Below are 23,073 nucleotides of genomic sequence, written 5' to 3' on the forward strand. Positions count from 1 at the left end.
AAAAGGGTAAAAATATGTTGTTTCTTGATCATTTCGAGAGTAATTATTATACCAAGCGCAGCGAGAGGCGGGCAAAGCCCGCCTCGCGAAGCGAGGATTAATGGTAACACGTTTATATAAGAAAATGAGTGAAAATTGAATGTTGAATCAGGGGTACTAAGTAAAAAAAAAATTTCTTCCAGCTCTGGGCGCCGCCATATTGGCAGCCATTTTGTTTTTAAAAAGTTAGTTCGATCATTGATTGACTGGTTCTTATCGATGTTTATTGCCCCTAGACTCGGTTAAAATGTTCCAGTGTTTCAAAAGAAGGTAATTTGAATTGAAGGAAATAAAAAATGACACCAGATACGTTTCAATAGTGCTTCAATCAAGAAACACGACTAGTTTTATGTATGTCTTATCAAATTATCAGATGGAAAATAAAAACATTAACACCAATATGAACTGATCTTTTAGATACTGAATAAAGTATTCAATTAAATTACCGTTGCATTTATATGAATTAAATTGATAAACAATGAAAGAAGAAATTAAAAAAAAGTTCGGAATAAGGTTACTCTCCTCAGCTATATTTCCGAAGACAAAACGTTAAATACGTTTGAAACATGACGTCATAATGTAGACTGAGCACGCGACGTTTAGTTAAACTTTTGCTAATGATTTGAGTAGGCAACCAGGCGGATCCTACTGCGTCCGTTTCAAATAAATTTTGTTCTACAAAAATCAAACCGCAGTGTTAAATCTGCGCTCGGTCCAACGGTCACACCATTTACATATTAGCAGATGTTATTTCAAGGTCAAATGTACATTTACATATCCAACATGTAATGGTAATGGAGACAATTGGAAAGAGGGGGAGGCTTTTTGAATTCTGTAAATATATCTAAAATATCACTTTTGGATAGGAAGGAGCAAAAACTTGAGTTTTTTGACATATTGCATACTTTGATAACTGCATTTGTCTACATGTGAATTTTATTTGAAAGAAAAATATGCTGTTTTAAAAAGATGAGTTATAGAAGTCGGGTTGCTTAATGTTATTTCATGAAATCAGACCGCAAAACTGCTGCAAATTTCTAATTTAAATAATTCAATTGATCGAAACTCTTTAACAGTATTAATTCTTATCTCGATAATAAACTTAAGCCTATTAATTGTCATCAGGATAGGAAATACCTACTTTCTAAGCCAATTTACTCTAGTGGTAGTCATTCTACACATTTAAAAGGGATTTACGTCCCTTGTATATTATAGCTAATAAATCATGTAATGACATAAATAACTAACAAAATCATCCATTTTCCCAAAATAGAATACTTTTGGTACAAAATCTAATCAAAATTACAGTTCAATGAGAAATCTGAAATTACCATGTAGTCTTGAAACTTACACTAACATTCTCTGAAAAGTCATCTTGTCTTAAACTTACAAAGCTTATGCTATTCTGAGAAAAAGTATACCTCATTTTGCCAATTCCATTAAGGAATAAGAAAAATATGGCCATTTAAGTGAACCCAGCATTTCCACTTTCTTCTATTTAACACAGATTTATAGGGCTCTCCATAAATAAAGCATTTTTTATCGATCTTATAGAGGTCAACTGTTAAACCTCCCTAAATAAGAAACCTTATTCAAAACTACATACATATACATGATATTATCATGACAAAAGCATCACATCACTTAGAAAAACCCTTACATGTATACCATCCCCCTAAGAAGCATTAGTTTGAACACTTTAACCAAATATTATGAAATTTAAATGCTTCTATTCTGATCAATTGAATTTTTAAGCAGCGTGAAATTAAAACCATCGCAAATGATACTTTAGTAAAAATCATGAAATAATTAAAACGACTTACAGTATTTCATCCGAACAGCCTCAAAGTATAATTTTCTGCTATACCATTTTTTATTAAATGAATTCTACTGGGTTTTTTTTGCAAATAAATTTAGCGAGGATTTTTTTCTCTTTTCTTATTAATGACAGGTTTTAAAAACAATATTATGTTTAGTATGTATAAAATTCAATAAACAGTTTTACAAAGCTTTGGATTTTAGTTGCACAATGAAAAAATGAGGGATTGCACGATAATACATGCTCATTTTGAAATTTAAAGCATTGTTGATTTATTTTCCTAGATAGAGATATGCACAAAATGATGTTGCTCTGTGATGCTTTATATTCATCAACTGATAAGATTATCATATGCAAAAAAGTGGTTAATGATTCAGAAATTGCTATAATATCAAAAGGACATCTAATCAAATCTATTTGGATTGTTTCTTTTATTTTGGTCTTTATATTGTAAGTGTTTTCCTCTTTTCAAATACACTTTATGACATTTCCTAGTCAAAAGTGGTTTCAATCATTAAACCCCGATGGAAGTAAACATTCAGTTTTTGAAGATGACGACATTTGTTTTACGTTTTAAAAGGTTTGAAAAAACTATTCTTTTTTAGCGATACATTCTGACACTGACTTTCCCTCCCCGAAATAAATATTTACAGCCAACATAGACTGTGTGCACCCCATTTGTATATACACAGTTTAATAACGAAGAATGAACATTTTGGCCTTCATTTCTATACAGCTAATCAGCATTTCAAAACATCCAAGTCGAAAATAACATTAAACAGTGTAAACAAATGACAATTGTGAAGATGCCTGTAAAAACCTCACAGTTTAGGTTAAATTTTATTGAGTAAATTTTAACGTTTTTGGGCCATCAGAAGTGTTAACAAGCAATCGTAGACTGTTTAAAATGACCTAATTATTAACTTGAAAAGCTTTAGTTTTAACCTCTAACCGAAAAACAAATTTTGAGCTACCTTTTAAAAGTACAAAGGAATCTAAATTATCGGTTACAATTTCAAATATTACACAGAAAAATTGCAGCAAACTACTTTTGAACGAAATTAAAACTAAAGGACAATGAGCTTTGTACATTTTGTAAGGTAGAAGTTGAAACCATTGAGCATATTTTTTATGATTGTCCTAATGTTAAAAAGATATGGTGTGCAGTTAAAGAAATGTTTCTATCAAGGTTTAATTTTCCAATAGCTTTTGATAAGATAGGTGTATTATTTAATACATTGAATTCAACAACAATAATGTTTTCAAAGTTCATAACTTATTGACACTTGTTTTGAAACAGTTTATTTTTGCCTGTAAATACAAAATGGTACCCAAATTGGATATGAGTGCATTGCTTACCATAATAACCGATAGATTACTTATTGAAAAATATTTTCTTTTCAAAAATTTTAATTTCACTCAGTATGAAAAACACTTGAAAAAGATTTGTGATCTACTCTGACTGATGAAATTTTCAAAGAAAAATCGACTTTGATAAATTCATGTATGTCAATAGATTGACAATTTTACTTATCTAAGTGCTCCAATACAATGTTTCTGTACATAATACTATCAGTCTTTCTTTCTTTCTCTCCTATTTCTTTTCTCTCCTATAACCTTCACTATATATATGTATATATATATATATATATATATATATATATATATATATATATATATATATATATATATATATATATATATATATTAGACACTAGCTGATGAGAAATCTTTTTTTTTAATTGTAATTTCACTTGCTATTATAAAAATGAGATGTTCATATGCAATTGTGAATTGAAAATGATGTCAAAATAAAAAAAAAATGTAAGAAAAAAAGAAAAAAAAAAAGCCCACACCGGCTCAAGTTTTCAACGTTGCAAAAACGGGTCAATTTTACATCCAAATCAATATTCTTCGTCACGGCGGACTTAATTTATCATGATACTTCTTAATTGTTGAAGGCTGGGCTAACTTTTAGACAGCTTTATGACCTTTTACCTTCAAATAAAACGTAAAAATTTGTAAGTTTGTATCATTCTTACTATTTCAGTATGGATGCTTAGTCCTGGGATTCTCTCTATTGACAGGTGCAATCTTTGCCTCAACTCTCACAGTAAAAATCGTTGTAGGTATTTTAACGTAAAAATTATAAATGCCTTTGAAAAAAATGAAACATTTTTACAATTTATTTATAATATGTAATTCTTGTAATATCACTATTTTTAGGTGGAAAGTAAAATACAAGAGAGAATGGGTGAATCGTTCAAAGATAATTATGTGGGCGATACGCTTACCAGCAGTAACTCAATATCGAATGCCTGGAATTATATGTTTATGACAGTAATGAATTAACTATTATATTTTTGACAATGATATTGGATAAAGAAATAAAAAAAAGATTGTTTTGAACACAACAAACTTATAATAATTCGAGATTTATTTCTTGTTAATAGATTGACTGTTGCGGAGTGAACTCTGTTCAATCAAAAACAAATGACTTTGATACAACACCTTGGTGTACTTATTCGGGAACATGCCAAGAGGGAAACTCGGAGATTCCCAAAACTTGTTGCTTAAGTGTTGACGAAGACACTTATTTACTTGCTCCAAATGACTGCTACGCAAGTGTTACATCGGGAACATACAATACAAAGGTAATACATAATAAATAAGAACGTTGAATATTGGATTATATTTAACAAAAATTGTAACGGTTTCAATATTTTCTCATAGTTTTGTTCACAGATTTTGGTGTTTTTTTCACTATGGTAAATTATATTCTTACTTCAAATTATTATTAAAGAAATTAAACACTTACTAAATTAATAATCTGCAAAAAACATTTCTGCTTATAAACCCACTTTCAGTGTCGCTGATTATTGAAGCTTTTAATATTTTGCCTAGGCTTGTAGATATTTTAACCATAACACAACCATCCAGTGGTTCAAATTGATTGTGTATGCAGTAAAAACTGAAGCAAATTCAAAGTATGAATTACTCATACGCTTTCAAAAACAATGTGGGTATAGTCCACTAATGCATTTTCCATAGGCGGTAATGTTAATGTTATGGTTCATAGCTCCGGCCCTAATTTTCGTTCAGCAACGAGGGACCTCTTGAATGAAAGCTCATCAAATTGTCTCTTTCCTGTTAAAATTTCGTGGTTTGAAGTCAGATTCGTTTTCCGGCAAAATGCGTCTGTATTGAAAAACTCTGAAAATGAAAGTAAAAGTAGGGAATTTATCAGTTTTGGAAAGGGTGTACATCAAACAATTTCAATTCTTTTCTTCAAATGATAATTCAATTTTGACACTTGTTTTAAAAATTGCAAATCCTCTTTTCTGACATGTATCAGGCATTCTGATTTAAAATGTCCCAATAAATGTATATACACTCTGAAAGTATAGGGACTATTTTGCTGAAAGGCACTACTTTGTTGTCCTACCGATTCTAAAATTAGTTAGAGGGATATACCCAATATAAAACAGTCATTGTGGTTATTTACAATTCTTAGCTAATATATTCACTCTAGACACTATACAGAACCATGATTCCAAATTTGGAAAAATTCAATACATAACTATGGATTTTGCAGCATTGATACACATGCATGAAATTTGAAGAAACAGTCCAGTCATAATTTACCTAAACAGCATATAGCTCATTGGCACTCGATGCTCTTCAAATTGCATAAATTGAGGAAACTTTAATCTCAAGGATTGAAATACATGTAAAACATAAACATTCAATATTTTACCAAATTTATTTTGTACATATTCTTATGAAAAAGCTCATTTATGTCTGATTTTATAAAATTGTTGTCATAAAAATCATGAGTTTTTCTTTAGTTACAAAAAAGAATTGTTTTCAAACACTACGAAAAATGTAAAATAGAAAAGTATAGGAATTTCCCTACCCATCAAGGTATTACACGTAGGTATTGGTTTATTAATAATAAAGTTATATGACTCTATAATGTGAGGCCCTCAGTTCAGTTTTTGCTCCATTTTGATGCTAGCTTGAAATTGTTTTTACTCGTATAAGTGTAATATTTGCTGAACTTTTATTTAAGCCTAATTTCGGAACAAATGCACCATGACTAAACTCATTAAATATATGTCATAGGGAAAAGAAACTTGCTAATAAGGATTTTATCTTTTGCTCTTGTATATTGTTACCATGGTAACAAATTTAACAAAAATTATCAAAAAACATATCCTGTGGAAGAGAGTATTCATGCATTTAACTAAAGTTCAAAATCCAGAAAAACAAGAAATACACACAAAGTCTGTCTGTGAAATATGTATAATCAATGTAAAGTTTCCCAGTATCTATAATATTCTAAATAATATGCATGTAAAATACTGGCCATGCAGGTAATGAGTTTTTATAGGTTCCTTCATTTAAACTTGGACGAGTGAAGTTACAAAAATAAATTTTACTTACATCAAGTGTGGCTCATTGTTGTGTTTTATTCTTTAAAGAAGACTTCCATTTCAATTTACATGTTATCTAAAATGAAATGTTTTGAAATAAATTCTACATTATCCAACACTATTCCCAACATTTGCAATTCCATGTCAAAAGCAGCCATATATTGAGAGAGAGAGAGAGAGAGAGAGAGAGAGAGACAGAGAGACAGAGAGACAGAGACAGAGAGAATTAGAGAGAGGGGGAAAGATACAGAAAGAGAGAACAGATAGGCAACAATAGCTACATCTTCATGCACAACACATCTATACAGCCTAAAGACCCCCCCCCCCCCCAATAACAATCAATATCAACCCCCACCCCAACATATTAATCTATTTTTTCAATAGTATGAATAAATAAATACTAGTAAATATCTACTTAAAATGATTACTGATAATATCATTCAATTTTGATTATGATAAACAAAGATAGATTTTGTGGATTAAGTACTAACCAACATGGTAGCTTCTACATGTTAAAGAGTGCATACCTACATCTTCGGTACATAGTCATGTCACATGCATGGCAAATTAATTTACTCAAATTTAATGCAAATCTATCATCATAAATATAGAATTGGAACCTACCGGACACTAATACAATTCCCTTACAACGCAAACTAATCTTAGATAGCTGGACACTGCTAGAATGAAGTATTTTTCCTCACCGGAAACTTTCTGCTTTTCTACTTTCACTTTTGCTCGCTTGAAATGATCGCACTAAAAACCCGAAGTGATATTTTGTCTCAAAATTTATAAAAGATGTCTTCTAAACTCATATATAATTAGAAACACGCCTACATTTTCATTTTTTTAAATGTAAAAACTCAAAATAAATTACATTCAAGTTAAAATCACAACTTCTTTAATTTAAATTGGTTTTTTGAAAATCCCGGGGGGGGGGGGCTGTTGTGATGGATATTTTCTTGGAAAATATGCTATTAAAATGATTAAACTTGTTGAACTTGTTGGAAATTTAGTTCATTCACATAAAATAGAAGATGTACAAAAGAAAAATGCACGTTTATCATAATAATTGCAAATAAACAAGAAATATGCCTTACCAGCATGGAGCTCAATATGGGTATAGTCCACTAATGCATTTTCCATAGGCGGTAATGTTAACGTTATGGTTCATAGCTTCGGCCCTAATTTTCGTTCAGCAACGAGGGACCTCTTGAATGAAAGCTCATCAAATTGTCTCTTTCCTGTTAAAATTTCGTGGTTTGAAGTCAGATTCGTTTTCCGGCAAAATGCGTCTGTATTGAAAAACTCTGAAAATGAAAGTAAAAGTAGGGAATTTCTCAGTTTTGGAAAGGGTGTACATCAAACAACTTCAATTCTTTTCTTCAAATGGTAATTCAATTTTGACACTTGTTTTAAAAATTGCAAATCCTCTTTTCTGACATGTGTCAAGCATTCTGATTTAAAATGTCCCAATAAATGTATATACACTCTGAAAGTATAGGGACTATTTTGCTTAAAGGCACTACTTTGTTGTCCTACCGATTCTAAAAATAGTAAGAGGGATTTACCCATGTATATGTAAGGACAAAATGCATATAATCATAGTTGGTAATGAAAGAATAGTAAAAAAGAAAAACAATCATCCAAAATAATGAATTTTAACACAAACAGGTTTCTGTAGAAAAATGTTACAGACGCAGTTTTATTTACTTGTAAACATTTTTTTACTTTTATTGGCAAAGACAAAATTGGCGTTCCATACTTTTTAGAGAGAATGAGAGATTTACTTATAAACTGCATTAATGTAAAAATTACAAAACAGTCCACATATAAATGAATAGCCGCGTAATAAAAACAAAAACACCTGAACACTACTTACAGTTTGTTGCAGCATACAAATACAAAAACATGTTGATTGGACTGTGTGTTCTTGTGTTAGTCACACAAAACACAAAACAGGAAGTCAACAATGAAGGAAAAGTAACTATAAATTTGCATAATGAAAGGATAACTCTAAGTTAAAATAAGAAAGATATCTGCAGAAAATACATGTGAATGAAAAGGTGATAATAATAAACTGTCAATCATCTCAATACATACAATCCATAAAACGAAATATGATAATTTAAGAAAACACTAGAATGTTTTTTGACAAAAATTGAACTTTGGCAAAAGTCATATATACAAAATGTTTATAAACATTGCAGTTATTGTTAAGTATGGATGTAAGAAACGGTTGAATTGTAGAATTTCACGTGCCATAGTGAACAAGATTGAATATATTGCTTTGTAAACAACATCTCTGCAATTGTCATACTTTACGACCTATGGAGCAAGTAAAAATTGTAAGTCCAGAGGATATAAACGTACATTTATACATATTATCGCCTGTCGTTTGTCTGAGTTGGTTATTTAATTAACCATTGAAAGCTATACGATCATTGCATTTGATATTATTTATAAAGGAAATAAATCTTATTGGGCTACAGTTTTGAATACCTCAATCAACTTGATTTTAAGTTTATAAATGTCTATATTGTATCAACCAGCAACTGCCTTGTTTTATCGATTGAAGTTACTCTGATTTTTTCTTTTTCGGATATTCAAGGCGTTAAACAATCCAATATATCCAGATAACAATTAAGCGATTGAAAACAATATGACGACCAAATACTTTAATGAATACATATCACCTTATGTTTTTTCAAATGTTGCGTTTTGAATTTCCTTGTTGTTTTTTGCACATTCCCTGTTTGCTTGAAATTCATTTCCATTTTTGTTTCTTTCTTAAATAATTTCTTTCGTCACTAAGTAACACAGCGGTATAATATATGTCCATTATGTGCGGTCCAATGCTTTGATCTGTAAAGTTGGCAGTCTATTTATAAGGTTTGTTGGGATAACGTTAAAAAATGAATTGAAACATGACAGAATATGTATTTTAAAAGATGGCAATAGCTGTAACTTATATCTTGTTATTTTCCTGATTAACAAGTGTGTTATGAACATCAATTGCATATTAAATATACTTGTAATTCACTTCTTAATACGTTTTTAAAGTTCTGTAGCAAAATTGCATACTATTTTTAATTGTATTTAATTTCCATAAAATCAGGATTGAAAACAAACGAATATTGTCAAAAATTGGTTATTTTTCAATTAAGATACGATATTGTACATATATAATTTGACTCTCAGGGTGATTAAAGAAATAATGTAAAATTGTGGATTTGTATGTGTTTGTTACAATAATATTACAAGTTATATACCATGAATTATTATCTAAATGTATCAATGTTTTACATACAGGGATGCTATGATGCTCTTGAAGATAAGGTCTTTATGGAAACAACAACTATAAGCATTGTTACAGGATTATCGACTGTCTGTGCGGTAAAAAAATTCTGTTTTTCATTATTAGTTATCAGTAATAAAAAATATTGAATGGTTTTATATTGAGACAATGTCCCTTTACTTACATCAAAGTAAAAAAAAAATAAGTCTTAACTGAAACTTAAATATATGCCCTTTAGCCAATGATGCCAGTGCTTTGATCACTGAGCTACTGAGATCTATTATTTTGATTGACAGTCATATAAATGCTAGCACAGTGCCTCTAAGTACAGAATGTATAAAGGAACGTTTTTGTAAGAAAGGACTAAACAATACAATACTTTTTTTCACTTATACTGATTTAATGCATCATATAAGAAAAAAGTTAACAGCAAATTCAGACTTTGAATCTGCTTTGGGTCTGCTGTGATACACAGATACTGTGATGCGAATAATGCTTAAAGAAGATACGCAAGATACTGTTAATTCCTTTTTTTACCCGAGTACTTAATCATGCAATTCACCTGTTCAGCACCAAATGGCGAGAACATAAAATCGCGAGCGCCATTTTTTTGTTTTAACTTATCATGGCTAAAAACTGTCAGGAAAATAAAAGCGAGATTTTAAAGTCCCTGAGGACTGCTGCTCGCGATTTTACGCCGATAGTAATTCCTTGCGTTTTATCAGAAGTGTACAGTACATATTTATATGAGAATGAAGATGATGTTTACTCGATATCGCATCAATATTGTCGACTTTGTGATATTTACGATATGGAAAGAGATATATGTATTGGACATGAACGTAAGCAAGCACAGAAAGCAGACCCAGGTTCGGAAAGGGCCTGATTTCTAGTAGGATTGATATGGTCGGAACTCCATATATTACATTTTTACAGTTTTTTGTGCACAACAACGCAGTTTCAAGTTAACCCTTAAGCGTTTCGGGTAAAACGTGTGAGAATAGTGTATAATGTTCATCAACAGTGGCGTCGGAAGCAAATTTAAAAGTTTATATAGAAAAATTCAAAAATGGGCCTTGGTAATGGTGATGTATAACTCTGCAAAAACGTGTGGGGGTGGGGGGTGGGGGTATGCAATCGCTGTCAGCAGGTGAATTCGAGACTGGGCGAACTCTAATGTGTCAAGTTATATCTCTATAAAAACAACTTTGTCTTGGTGACTGTAATACAGGGTGAAAATATATGCGAGTATAGAAGGGCAAACATAACATAGAAATAAAATGATCCACCATATGTAAGCCTTCTGTCTTACGGATCCAATTGAGGGTCAGCTCAAACTTAGTGATGACAAGTCCAGTATTTCTTTCTCAAGCGGTTTTATTAAGCGTGATCGTATAGTTACAATTACATCAGCTAATAGCAGCCCAAATCAAGAGTCTAAGAATCTCTATAAGCGGAATCGATCTAAATCTCTGTTCAACATCATTTTACATGGGTATATATAACATTTTACTTATGATGGACAGCTCTGACTAGTTCGGCCCATATACGACGATCATGAGTGAACATTTAGTGTTCAAAATTAAGATTAATATTTTATTTCTAAATAAAGTAACAAAACTGTCAAAACTGCCAATCAAAGAGTCTGGATGCAGGATGTGAGTCTCCGAGTCCTGGGTCTCGGAGTCCCCCACTTAGCATGAGGCATCACTTACTCATAATACGTTCATTCATACACGGCATAAAAGGTTACAAAGGTTAATATATAGAATACACAATACATGAGTCAATAAAGAGTACTAGAGCTATCGTTGCAGACACAGAATCGCCAAATATGACACTTGTTTTTATACTCTCAATTTGGATATTATTATGCCCGTATTATTTACCTGGTTTTATAACATAATTTAGGAATACTACGCAGTGTTACAAGATTCACAGAGTTCATTTTGTTAATTATCATTAACACCATTCAGTGCGCAGTATCTAGGTACACATAAATATCATAGTGACCATTATGTAATACTAGCAATTCATAGCATGGCTATCTGTTTACACATACTAGCATACAAAAAATTCATTTACTATGAATTGAACAATGAAATTGAAAATGAAAACTGTGACGGATAATTAAAACCAGTGCCAAAGTGGCATTTTTGCACCCGCTTAAAATGCAGTTTCCGAAAAATCCATATATACCAAATAATAGACAATTGTCTAGAGAGTATTTACCTGACAGGTGAGATATTTACCTTTAAAAATTAATATCCCTTAGGAAAAAATAATTTTTCGACAGGAAATATTGACAATCCTATAAAATTTTCTAAAAATCCCATAGAAATTATATTTCATGTAGGAGAATAGTATTTCCTTTCAGATTTCCTAACGTATTTTATCAAGCTTATCGAAATTGAAATTCCTTTTGGAAGTTCTTGTTCTCTGATTGGAAAATTCAAATTTCCTATTGGAATGTTGTTTTTCCTGTGGAAATTTTTTCTTCTGTAGGAATTTATTTTTGAAAGGTAAATATTTCACCTGACAGGTGAGAAACAATGATAACAAAGGTGGTTTTAACTCTGTTAGGATAATCAGCTGTTTTGTGTTTATGTTTGACGTCATAGCGCGCGATAGGATGTGTAAGGTCGTCTGCGAAGTTTAAGAGAGACGCCAGGGATCAGAAAGGAAAGACATTGATGAATCCTCGGTAATCGGCCATGCGGTGCGGGATCTACATTTAACTGTGACTGTTGGACCGTCTTTAACTTTCTGTGAAATGTGATCCGTCTTGTTAACTGTGATCGTCCTGTGAACTGTGATTCGTCCGTGTACGCGTACCGCCCCGTAAAACTGCACTGTCCTGTCGCCATTCGATCAGCTGAGTATCTGTGAACCTTTGTTAAGATTAATTGATTCAGTATTTGTTTATCGTTTGTGTATATATGTAATCTATTAAATGGGTAAACATTAATCGGTTTGACTGGTGTCTTTTGTAAGTGTCGCTAAATTTAGAATTGGTGAAAGTTTTGGGGATAATTTTAGATTTCTAGTTCGGCGCACGTTACAACTCTTCAAGCAATTGTCTATCATATGGCATATTTGAATGTTTCGATAGATGCAGCTTAGACGGGTGCAAAAATGCCATCTTGATACTGGCATTATTATCCGACACAGTGTTAAAGTTAAATGTTAAAAAGAAATACAGTTGATTTCTCTGATAAACTAAAGAATTAATTTTTTTATCAAACATTTTCGTGTTGTACTTCATTTTCCCCATTGCAATGATTTGAATTATTTTTTGAAGAAATTATCCAAAAAAGTGATATATAACTTTTTTTTTATCAAATTCAAATTTGTTTCTTCATTGTAATTATGTGCGGGGCATACTTTTTACAAGATTAATACAATAAAAGATATTGTTTTAAATACGATCAAAATTAGTATTTCTATTAACTCCTGCCTATTTTCATTAATTCTTTCTATTAGAGGATATATGCTAGAGAACCCGATTAAAACGGAAAATGATGAAAATAAAAGCGTGTCTAAAGCATGTGGAAAGCAAACAAGACATTTCGTGCAAATAAAGTTTCGTGTTAACCGTTCAGCATTTCATGCAAACCGTTTAGTGTTTCAAGCAAAGAGTTTAACATCTTTTTTAAACCGTTTACCGTTTCGTGTGACCGTTTAGCAAACGTGCAACAAGCGTTTGGTGTAGTAGTATGTTTTATGGTCTGTATGTTATTCCTTAACATTGATAAAATCAGTTGCGCAGGCACAAAGTATATTGTTAGAATGTCACTTGCCTTCCATCTACACTTACGTTCGGTAATTAGAAGTATGTTTAGGTTGTATGCAAATATGGAGGTCCAGTTAAGATCAGAGGCGGATCCAGCAATTTGGAAAAGAGGGGGTTCCAATTGATGAAAATCAATACGTGCAAAATTCATTACTTGTCAATAAACAATGACTTTTTGAAAGTTTTCCGTGCGTAAATTTAATAAACATTTATCTAGTCACTATCTATATCACATCTATTTCAACATCAGAATGCACTGTATTATTGAGCGTTTTGCTGTTTTGGTTTAGGTAAAGAAAATTTGCATAATTTCTAGCCCTAAAAAAAACCCCAAGTATCCAGCAATAAAAACGTGCGTCTATGCTTAATAGAAAAGAAACACTAAAAAACAAAAAATAATTCGGAATAATTATGACAAGTTATTATAGAATGGATTTTGTTGGTAATTTTTTATGTCTTTGATGCTTAAATTCTGAACTATTTATCGATTTTGATTTATATCGATTGCCTTCTTAAATAAAGGTCTAAATGATCCGATGTGATAAAAGAATGAGGAAAATTTATCTGCTGAATATATGGTACATGTGTAATACAATGGTACAAGCAATTGTTGTCCCATGGTACTTCTGTAATGGGTGCGCTACATGATCCGGTAGTAGTACAGATGCGATCATATATGTATTTAGGAAAGTTTTGAAAAGTTCTGCATTTTCATAATGGTTTACATATAACCCTTTTACTCGGTAGTTTTGTAACAGAATTTCCGATTGTTGGAAACAAAACAAAAAACAGAAAAAAATTCTTTTTTGTGTCTCACGTGGGTATGAGGGTAGCTAGCATTCCAGAAAAAATAGCATAACCCACGTGTTTATTCGGTGTAGTAAACACCGGATGCTGAAGGAGAGTAAAAAAATCGATAGGGTTTTTTTCATATAGGAACAAAATTACGGTACGTTGTACGAAATTCATTAAATAAGCAATTTCATAAGCATTTATTTGAGATTTTTAGAGTATTTATATTATAAATGGGGAAATTGTTTTTAAATAGGGATTAAAAGTTTTAAAAAAAAATTCATTTGTCCCAGAGAAGGGGGGGGGGGGGGGGTTCCGACCCCCGGAACCCCCCTCTTGATCCGCCAATGGCGATGACCAGTTATCGATACCTATCAGACCCAGACGAGTGTAAGAAGAAGGGGTGATTTAAATCAGACTGGATTATCAGTATGATAAAAGTAAGTTAAGAAAATCAGAAATAAACGATGATGCCTTCTCAAACCTAACGATGCATTATACGAGAGGTGCTCAGTGGGAGGGACAACTCTCTATATAATGTTTGGCCATGCAAGCTATGAGCTTTGTTTTTGCTTTGGGAAGAAATTTATCCGAAATCTATTAACAAGCTAATAAAGAAAAAAAAAACATACCCAAATCTTCTAAATCCTAATCCGTGAAAGTGGTAGGGGAGGGATATGTAAGGCAGCTCTAACGTTTTTGTTAAATATGATTTTGTTTTAACTTTGCCAAAAGATTTTATATTGCCTTTTCCTAAGAAGTGTGTGTGAAAGCGGGGGTGGGGGGGGGGGGGGGGGGGGCAATGCCCAAAATTCAATCAAAAAAGACCAGCTAGCAAGCTCACAAATGATAACCCCTCCTTGCTAAGAAAAAAATTCATAATTAAAGTATTTCTTTATTAGAATATAGTAGATGCTTCTTTTTCTTATAGTGACACTAATCTTGCACAATGACCAAAGTTCAGGTCAGGATATATTTACGTACATTTCACAAGCAATCTGTGTGTCAAAATTTAGCTTCTAATCATTTCCATGTATACAAGATATGACACAAACAGGAATTAAGCATTTTTTCCCAAATGAACTAGAACTTGCACTACTTACCCTCGGTCAAGATCATGACAGATCCTTGGGTCATCAACAATCTTCATATTAAAAAGTAACTTCCAATGTTTCTCCTTTTAAAAAGCACAAAGAAGATACAAATCATTAGATTTTTTCTTCCAATGACCTTGAACTTGACAAAATAAACTTGGAACAAATGCATTACACACAGTTAGGTCATTAGTTATCTTTATGTGAAGTAAGAACTTCCAATGTTTTTCAATAAAATGATATGAACCGGACACAAATTTAGCACTTTTATCTGCCAGTGACGTTGATCCTGCCCTAATAATCTTTGTTCAATATTATGACACATTAACAGTTCAAAAGCAACCATTGTTTTAGTTAATATTTTGAATATGCATGTACTGACCAATGTTTTGTATGCACATTTCCACTCTTCTCATCATCGTCGGAACCCAAGCGTTTCAAGGTAGTGCAAAAGAGATACGATAAAATTTTCCTACAATTCAATTTTTCTGATATTTTTATATATTTTTTTTTTGGAATGAAATCTTTTTATACTTTAAATTTGAAAAAAATCCGACCACACAATTTTTGCCCACATCGCCCAAAACCTATCATTGGAATCTCCTTTCAGTGGAGTGTAAAATGAAATAGTCATTGTTATAATTAAGTTATTTTTCAAAATATTACAAATATTTGTGCTGCTATTTAAACAGGAGACCATCCTGTTATTTGAAGATACTGAAATGAATTCTAACTGGTAACTTAAGATATTTCTCATGAGATATAATGTAAAACTAGTGCTTGTGAATACTCTTTTAAGACGAAAATTTGCAGCAGTTAACGGTATCTGAAAAGAAAATGTAAAATTCAAATTTGAATAAAATTTAACAGTATGATTGTCATGACCCTGTAATTAAAATATATCAAATTAAAGAAAATTTAACCATTGGTTTTAGATTAATTTAGGTTTAAGTATGTTTGACGGAGGTATAAATTGATGAAAATCCTAGAAGACGTCATCATATTTAACCTTTGACCTGTTAATATGACCTTGAAATTTCTTTGACATAAAGCCTATACACTGGTGGTGATTGTGTCCAAATTTCAGGTTTTTACTTTGAAAATAACACAAGTTACGCATTTTTAAATGAGATAAGGCTAAATTGCACAAAAATCATATGAACACCACCCAAATATATGTTCAAAATTTTAGTCTTGGGTAATTGATGGGTGTGATTTATATTTTTTTCTTATGATAATGGACTGAAATTAATTTTTACATAATATTAAGTCATTATTTTGTTTATTGAGAAAATATTTCAAATAAATAATTTTAGGGTGTTTCGTACTACCTTAAATCCGTTACACTGTGTCAATTTGAATGTAAATGATTTCTAAGTGGTAAGGTATTCAAAGCTTTTAAAAGTTTGGATACTGAATTTCTACGGTTCTAAATTTGATGTTAAAATATAACACCTTTTATATAATGATTTAAAAACAAAAAATACTCTTTATGGACTCATACAAATATATAATGTGTAGTGAAATCCATAAGTACATTATTTCCTTTATTTAGACTATTTCAGAGATAAAAATAAAAAAATTACTTTGTCTTTGAATGACTATTACAAATTCACAACAGTACATACTTTTTTTTTCTTTCTTTTTTTATACAATTTCTGCCATTTTTAAATCAAAATGAATACGTTTTGTTTTTGACAAAACTACAATATATTTTATATTTTAATTATATGTATTTTCAGTCAAGGCACGCCTTGATTCTTACATTAATACCAATTATTGAAACATTAAAACAGTTTTATAAAGGAATGGTGATTTGATATTGCAAGTTCCCGAGATGAGTTAAAATGACTAAAATGACATATTTTCTTCGTTTATTGTTCTTACAAGAAAATATCAATAAACTAACAATTGCATGAGGTGAAATATAGCCTATGTGTATGTTAAAACGCATTTCATTTTTGGTAAAGGATGTGGGCCCACTTTTTCTCTTTTCACCCGATAATTTGGTGTTTTCGGCTTCCATTAAGAGAAATTGTTTATGATTAAATGACCACTATTGTTAATATCTTGTTAGACATTTATGTTTCGATCATTATTGATCACTTAAATATTTTTTTTCAGAGCTCTGTTCTCAAAATCAATTCAAAACAGAGAAAAAATCTTGTATTACATAAATCCATTAATGCGGGATTTTAATTGTATATTTTTGGCATACAATTTTTTTCAATAAAGAATTTTTATTGTATTAAGTCGATGGAATGACTTATTTGTATTTAACCAGCTCTTGCTTTTTCATAATAGTGGTTATCTATTTCTTGAGGTGAAAACTTCTTTAAACTACGCAATTCTTACTTCTTGAAGTTTAACTGTAATTGACCTAACTTTTCGTTTGAAGGAAATGATTTGGTGAATGGATATTTGCATGTTTTGAGTGCATGAAAACAAAATAATCAAAAACATTTACATGTTTGCAGATAATAAATGGTGTCCTGGCGATTAAAATCCATAGAAAACCCCAAAATATGATAAAATCCACAGACGCCAACGATGAAACTGGATCTCAAAGAGATATTGATGATTGATAATTCTACACACAGCAACAAACCTGTTGCTAAAGGATATAATTTAATACGTAGTTATATGTAGTTGGATTTTTTTTAATACATAATATAATAAACGGTATCATTAAATCACAATCAGTAGAATCATATCTACAAGTGTGAAAAGGTGTGCAAAAAAAAATATAATGATCGTCTTTTTTATGAAACAAATATGAAATATACAAATCATAGAGAGAAAGAGAGAGTGGGTAACATGATATCGTTAATGTTCAATTTTTTAGGTCCTTGTTTGCTCTGCTTTTAATTTGTATTTCGCTACATAGATTTTTGAGACAGTTTACAGTTTGTTATTGTCATTTATTACTTTACTAATACAATGAACATGCAGATTATTATATCTTTTGGTTTGTTATTGTCTAAGATTTTTTAAATTTGGAATTTACAAGCATTACGATCGATTTTGTTCTGCGAAATCTACGGATTAACCCCAATTTTTTGTAAATCATTTTTGATTAGTGAAAAAGTGCATTAATTTGATAATTTTAAGGAATGTTTCAACAATTTCTCTCATAAACGAAATATCTATTTCAAGCCCAAGCAAAAACTTCAAAATTTATGATATATAACAGGATTTTTCTTAAAAATATTTTTGATTTAATGTCATTAATCACCTGCGTCTGTGCAAGTTAAATAGATCATATGCAATACGAAGATTCGCCCTTCACGTGATTACAAAGTTAATATGACGTAACAAAATTTCATCAAATATAATGTTTAACATGGTAGTCAATAAATGTAACACAGATTTTAAAAAATACTCCCGGTCAAAGATTTTTGCGATGATTCAAACAATATCGTTTTCCAGCCGTATTTTAGCCCCGGGACGCCTTAACATTGCTGCGTACGCTTAAATCTACAGGTCATGTGTAAAAAAAACCGGATGAAGTATAAACAAAATCTCATATCTCTAGTATAAACTTTGTAACATTACAGAGGCGATTCTTATGATAATAATTGGTACCCTATATTGCGTTTTGTCTAATTTTAGCAAAGTTTTGCTTGATCACAATCCACCCAGGGGTAAGAAATATTTTGTGTTTAAGAATGATCATTCTATAGCAACCTTTAAAAATTTGGACTACATTTATAATATCACCAGATGTTTTAAAAGAGAATCATGTTTTATATTGAAATAAACTGTCATTTGTTAATAAAATGCAATAAAAAATGTACATTTGTATTTAATAATAATTACTGTTAAACACCGGCAATTTTTTAACCTTTTTATCGGCAATTTACAATATTTCACAAAAAAAACCCCCAAAGGCTTTGGATGAAAACCAAGTTACACAAAATCTAAAAATTACTATTTAAAGTCTTCTATAGAATAAAAGATTCCCGAGTCCATTTTTGAATTATTTGTCTAAACTAACCGTCCTAACCGACCTACCTTATAGTAATTTAGCTCTCTTAAGGACGTTGGCACCTGCAATAATAGTAATGTCAATCATCCGAAAACCACTTGGATATAAAGATGGAGTCCTAAAATGTTCATTTATTTAGACTTTTCTACTTTCGGTCGAAAAGACCTATTGTTATTCTGATGTTTCTTATCATTTTTTTTCTCGACAGAATTTCTGTCAGCGATATTTTGAAAACAGAAAGACATATTGAAACAACCATGCAATAGTCTTATAGCACTTTCATATGACACGCGTATGTAAGGTTTTGGACTTCCAGTTCCGGCAGTTCCGGTTTTGACAAGGGAAATGCAAAAAATTCTTGGAAGCACAAAATCTTTATCATTTTTTGAGTTAGAACATTCAAATTTTAGAATTAGATGCATCTTGTCTAAATGTAAAAAATCAAAAGAGTTGACATTTCTTTATCTCTTACCGTTTTTGAGATATTAGAGCTCAAACTTGAGATAAGGGGAATGAAAAAGAAAAAAAAATCAAAAAACCTTAGGAATTTTATAAGACGCCTAGACATTGTTCAGATAGAAGAATTCAAGATATATTACAAGTTTCAATAAAATATATTGAGTACTTCCGGTTTTATGAGCCTATGAACAATTGTCTATGGGAGTTTCAATGTTAAACTCATATCACGTGTCGTTCGTTTTCTCAAAAAGTTTACAAGTTAACATTACAATATTTCAGATGTATAATAATACACACAATGTATAGTTTTTGGGTAGACAATTCGAAAGAATTGGGGATCTGCAGGGGCCAACGTACAAAACAGCCCTTTAGCGGTAACTTTTTTATTTCTCTTTTGATTTTAAAAATCTTTTTTTTATTATTAAAATAAAGAGTACAATCTTAAAATTTTGGTCCGAGGGGCAACTTTTCAAGTCCTTATAGGGGTTTGAAAGGCCCAAAGATCATCACTTGTTTAAATTTCAATTCTTTATAAGCAAGCGTTATCTAGCTTTGCTGTAAGAATGTAGAGCATAAATACTATAGTCATACCAAGTTTTGTGTCCAAGGAATGAATACTTACTTCAATATGATTTTTTGAAAATATTCTTCTGGAAATTAGAAGTGTAGCTACCTGCAAAGTTCTGGAGTTATCTTTCTTTTCACATTGCATTACTCATAAGTTCCCATCTAAGCAACTGGGGATACCAATGCGTTTAGAACACTTGGAAATAAATTAGAGAATAATTTCTTTAAACATTTAATTAAAAAGGGATAATGGGGCTGTCGAAAAGCCCTTACTTTTTGTTGAATACAAAAAAAGTTCTAGTTATTATTATTCTTCTCGACAAAGTTTCGTCAGCGACTTTTTGAAAACGGAACCGAATAATAAAAATTGAATGTAAGATTTTTAATGCAAATTGTTAAGATCTCCCGTATGTCCCTTTTTGGAGCTCTGGTCTATATACTTCCGGTTTACACCTGCAAAAAAACAAAATTTAAAAGGACCTTTGTATCTATTTTATTTTTTGATTATAAACTAAGAAAATTTGGATTTATATACTTCATAGTATGATATACAAAATTTTAAGCGACAACTTTTTTCTATCTTTTGCTGTTTTCGAGATATTATACTTCAAACTATGAAAAAAAGGGGGGGGGGTGAAAAAAGTAAAAATTGAAATAACCACCATTTTTTTTTTAATGAGGAATGGAAAATGTTAAAACTGTCATAATAATCATATATTTAAAGTTTCGTTTGAAACCATTGAGAACTTCCGGTTTTATACGTTGATAAAAAATCGTCTATGGGTGTTTTAATGTTAAACTGAACTCACGCGTGCCACGTTTTCTCAAACAGTTTTCAAGTAAATATTTTCATATTTAATATTCATATTGAGGGACCTAATTTGCAGACCGGAAAAGGTTTTGGGATTAAAATTTTGAAAGATAAGGGATCTAGAGGGGTCAAAGCCGAAAACAGCCCTTTAGCTGTATCATTTTTATTTTTCATCCGATTTTTAAAATATTTTCGGTTTTAAGTTTTGAGTAAAGAGTACAATTTAAAAATTATGGTCCGTTTTTTGACTTCTTATAGGAATTTAAGGGCGTGAATATTGCAACTTTTTTTAAAGTTGAAAAAGTGATTTAGAAAGAGTTATCTCGCTTTGCTTAATGAACGTAGAACATTAATACTCTAGGCATACCATGTTTTCTATTCGAGAAAAGAATAATTAATTTTTTATTATTTTTTGGAAATATTCTTCTAGAAATTAAAAGTATATTTACTTTTAAAGTTCTGAAGTTATCTTTCTTTGACATTGCATTATTTATAAGGTTATATTTAGGCAACTGATTATACCAAGGCGGTGAAGAATTTGTAAATAAAAAAAATAGATACAATTTTACCTGACATTTAAAATCAAAAAAGGGAAAGGGGATGTCGAAAAGCCCTTACATTTTGTTGAATACAAACAAAGTTCTAGTTTCATTTGTGACCCATGTCACATGCCATTTGTGTTAGAAATATAGGGCCGAAAACAGAAATAAAAATTTTCCTGAAACTTTTGCTAAATTTGAACATGGAAATTGATAATTTGAAGAAATAAAACAAATATTTATAGTCTGAACCATTATTTAGTTATGATTTTAATACTTATGAAGTTGAACACATGTAGTGACAATAAAATGAAAATCTAAGTCAAAGTTTAAACATCTTGCTTTACTGATGGCTTCTAAGGCCAGTACACTATGAACTCAAAAACAGATGTTACAACATTTTGGAGAAACTAAATCATAACGCCCAAAAAGAAATATAGCAATGTCATCTTTCCAAAAACTTTGCATACAAATAGACATACATTTCATGTCTCATTTAAAAATAAAACAAGTATCGGTCACATCTCGAAAAAATTAGATATAGCATGAAATAAGCTAATTTTAGGCCAAAATTGGAGTTACTTTTTCTTAACTTCTATAAAATATAAGCTAAATATGCCAAAATATATCGATATAAATATCAAAATATTCTTTAAAAATGTTTTTAGAATATCATGGATGTATCGTAATACACAAACTATCAAGAAGTTAGGTCTGCACTGAAAATTAGGAAGCCTAAGTAACAGTACTCTTATACTAGTGAGTTATGAAAATTCTTCATTTCCTTCTTGAAAACCTTCTGCCAAAAAATATAGTCCCTTACTTAACTCTGTAAATATGTAGGTTTTTAAAAACAATTTTATTCAATAAAGTTTGTTTGGCATTGTAAAATATAAATATACTACTAGACTTGATATGTGATGCAGAATTTTCAGACTAAAGATGACCCAAAATGGTTACCAAAAACCCAAGAAGTGAACCTCTTTAAGATGGTTTGATACACCTGTCGATATTAATGTGATTTAAAATACATTATAATTGAAATACTTCCACCGGTTTAGAATTTTCAAATTTACAATGTTTCACGAAAAAAAAAAATGTTTTTAAAACTATTTAGAGAGGTAAAAATTGTAAAAACCCCTTGTGGGATTCGAACTCATGACTTATTGATGTGTAGTTAACCCTCTAAACTTGTTCACTACGACGATAGGTGGAAAAATTGGGATAGATCTACTTATATAATTACACTTGGTTTTATTAGCTCACCGAGCTGAAAGCTCAAGTGAGCTATTCTGATCACATTTTGTCTGTCGTCCGTCTGTCTGTCTGTCCGTCCGTCTGTCCGTCTGTCCGTCTGTAAAGTGTAAAACCCCGACCTGCATAGTGTAAATTCTAATTTGTGAAAATCATGACCCTCGAGGGTAGGGTGGGGCCACAA

General features: G+C 30.9%; 1 protein-coding gene and 1 long non-coding RNA gene across 2 annotated transcripts in view; one reads left to right on the forward strand and one right to left on the reverse strand.

Moving 5' to 3' along the window:
* The window catches only part of LOC128169753 (tetraspanin-9-like), a 135,711-nt gene extending 116,665 nt beyond the window's left edge, over positions 1–19,046 (forward strand). Inside the window, exons 3-7 of the mRNA XM_052835840.1 lie at positions 3,909–3,983; positions 4,085–4,198; positions 4,312–4,512; positions 9,607–9,690; positions 17,749–19,046. Coding sequence (XP_052691800.1) covers positions 3,909–3,983; positions 4,085–4,198; positions 4,312–4,512; positions 9,607–9,690; positions 17,749–17,856 — 582 coding nt within the window. The 3' untranslated portion in view covers positions 17,857–19,046. The remainder of the gene's footprint in view (positions 1–3,908; positions 3,984–4,084; positions 4,199–4,311; positions 4,513–9,606; positions 9,691–17,748) is intronic.
* LOC128169757 (uncharacterized) lies at positions 4,917–7,670 on the reverse strand. Its single transcript, XR_008241594.1, has 3 exons — positions 7,395–7,670; positions 6,305–6,370; positions 4,917–5,071 (listed from the first exon to the last, which is right to left on the reverse strand). It is a non-coding gene; the product is annotated as an uncharacterized LOC128169757 (long non-coding RNA).
* Positions 19,047–23,073: the final 4,027 nt, after the last annotated feature.

Source organism: Crassostrea angulata, unplaced genomic scaffold (genome assembly GCF_025612915.1).
Source record: "Crassostrea angulata isolate pt1a10 unplaced genomic scaffold, ASM2561291v2 HiC_scaffold_206, whole genome shotgun sequence".
Classification (NCBI taxonomy): Eukaryota; Metazoa; Mollusca; class Bivalvia; order Ostreida; family Ostreidae; genus Magallana; species Magallana angulata.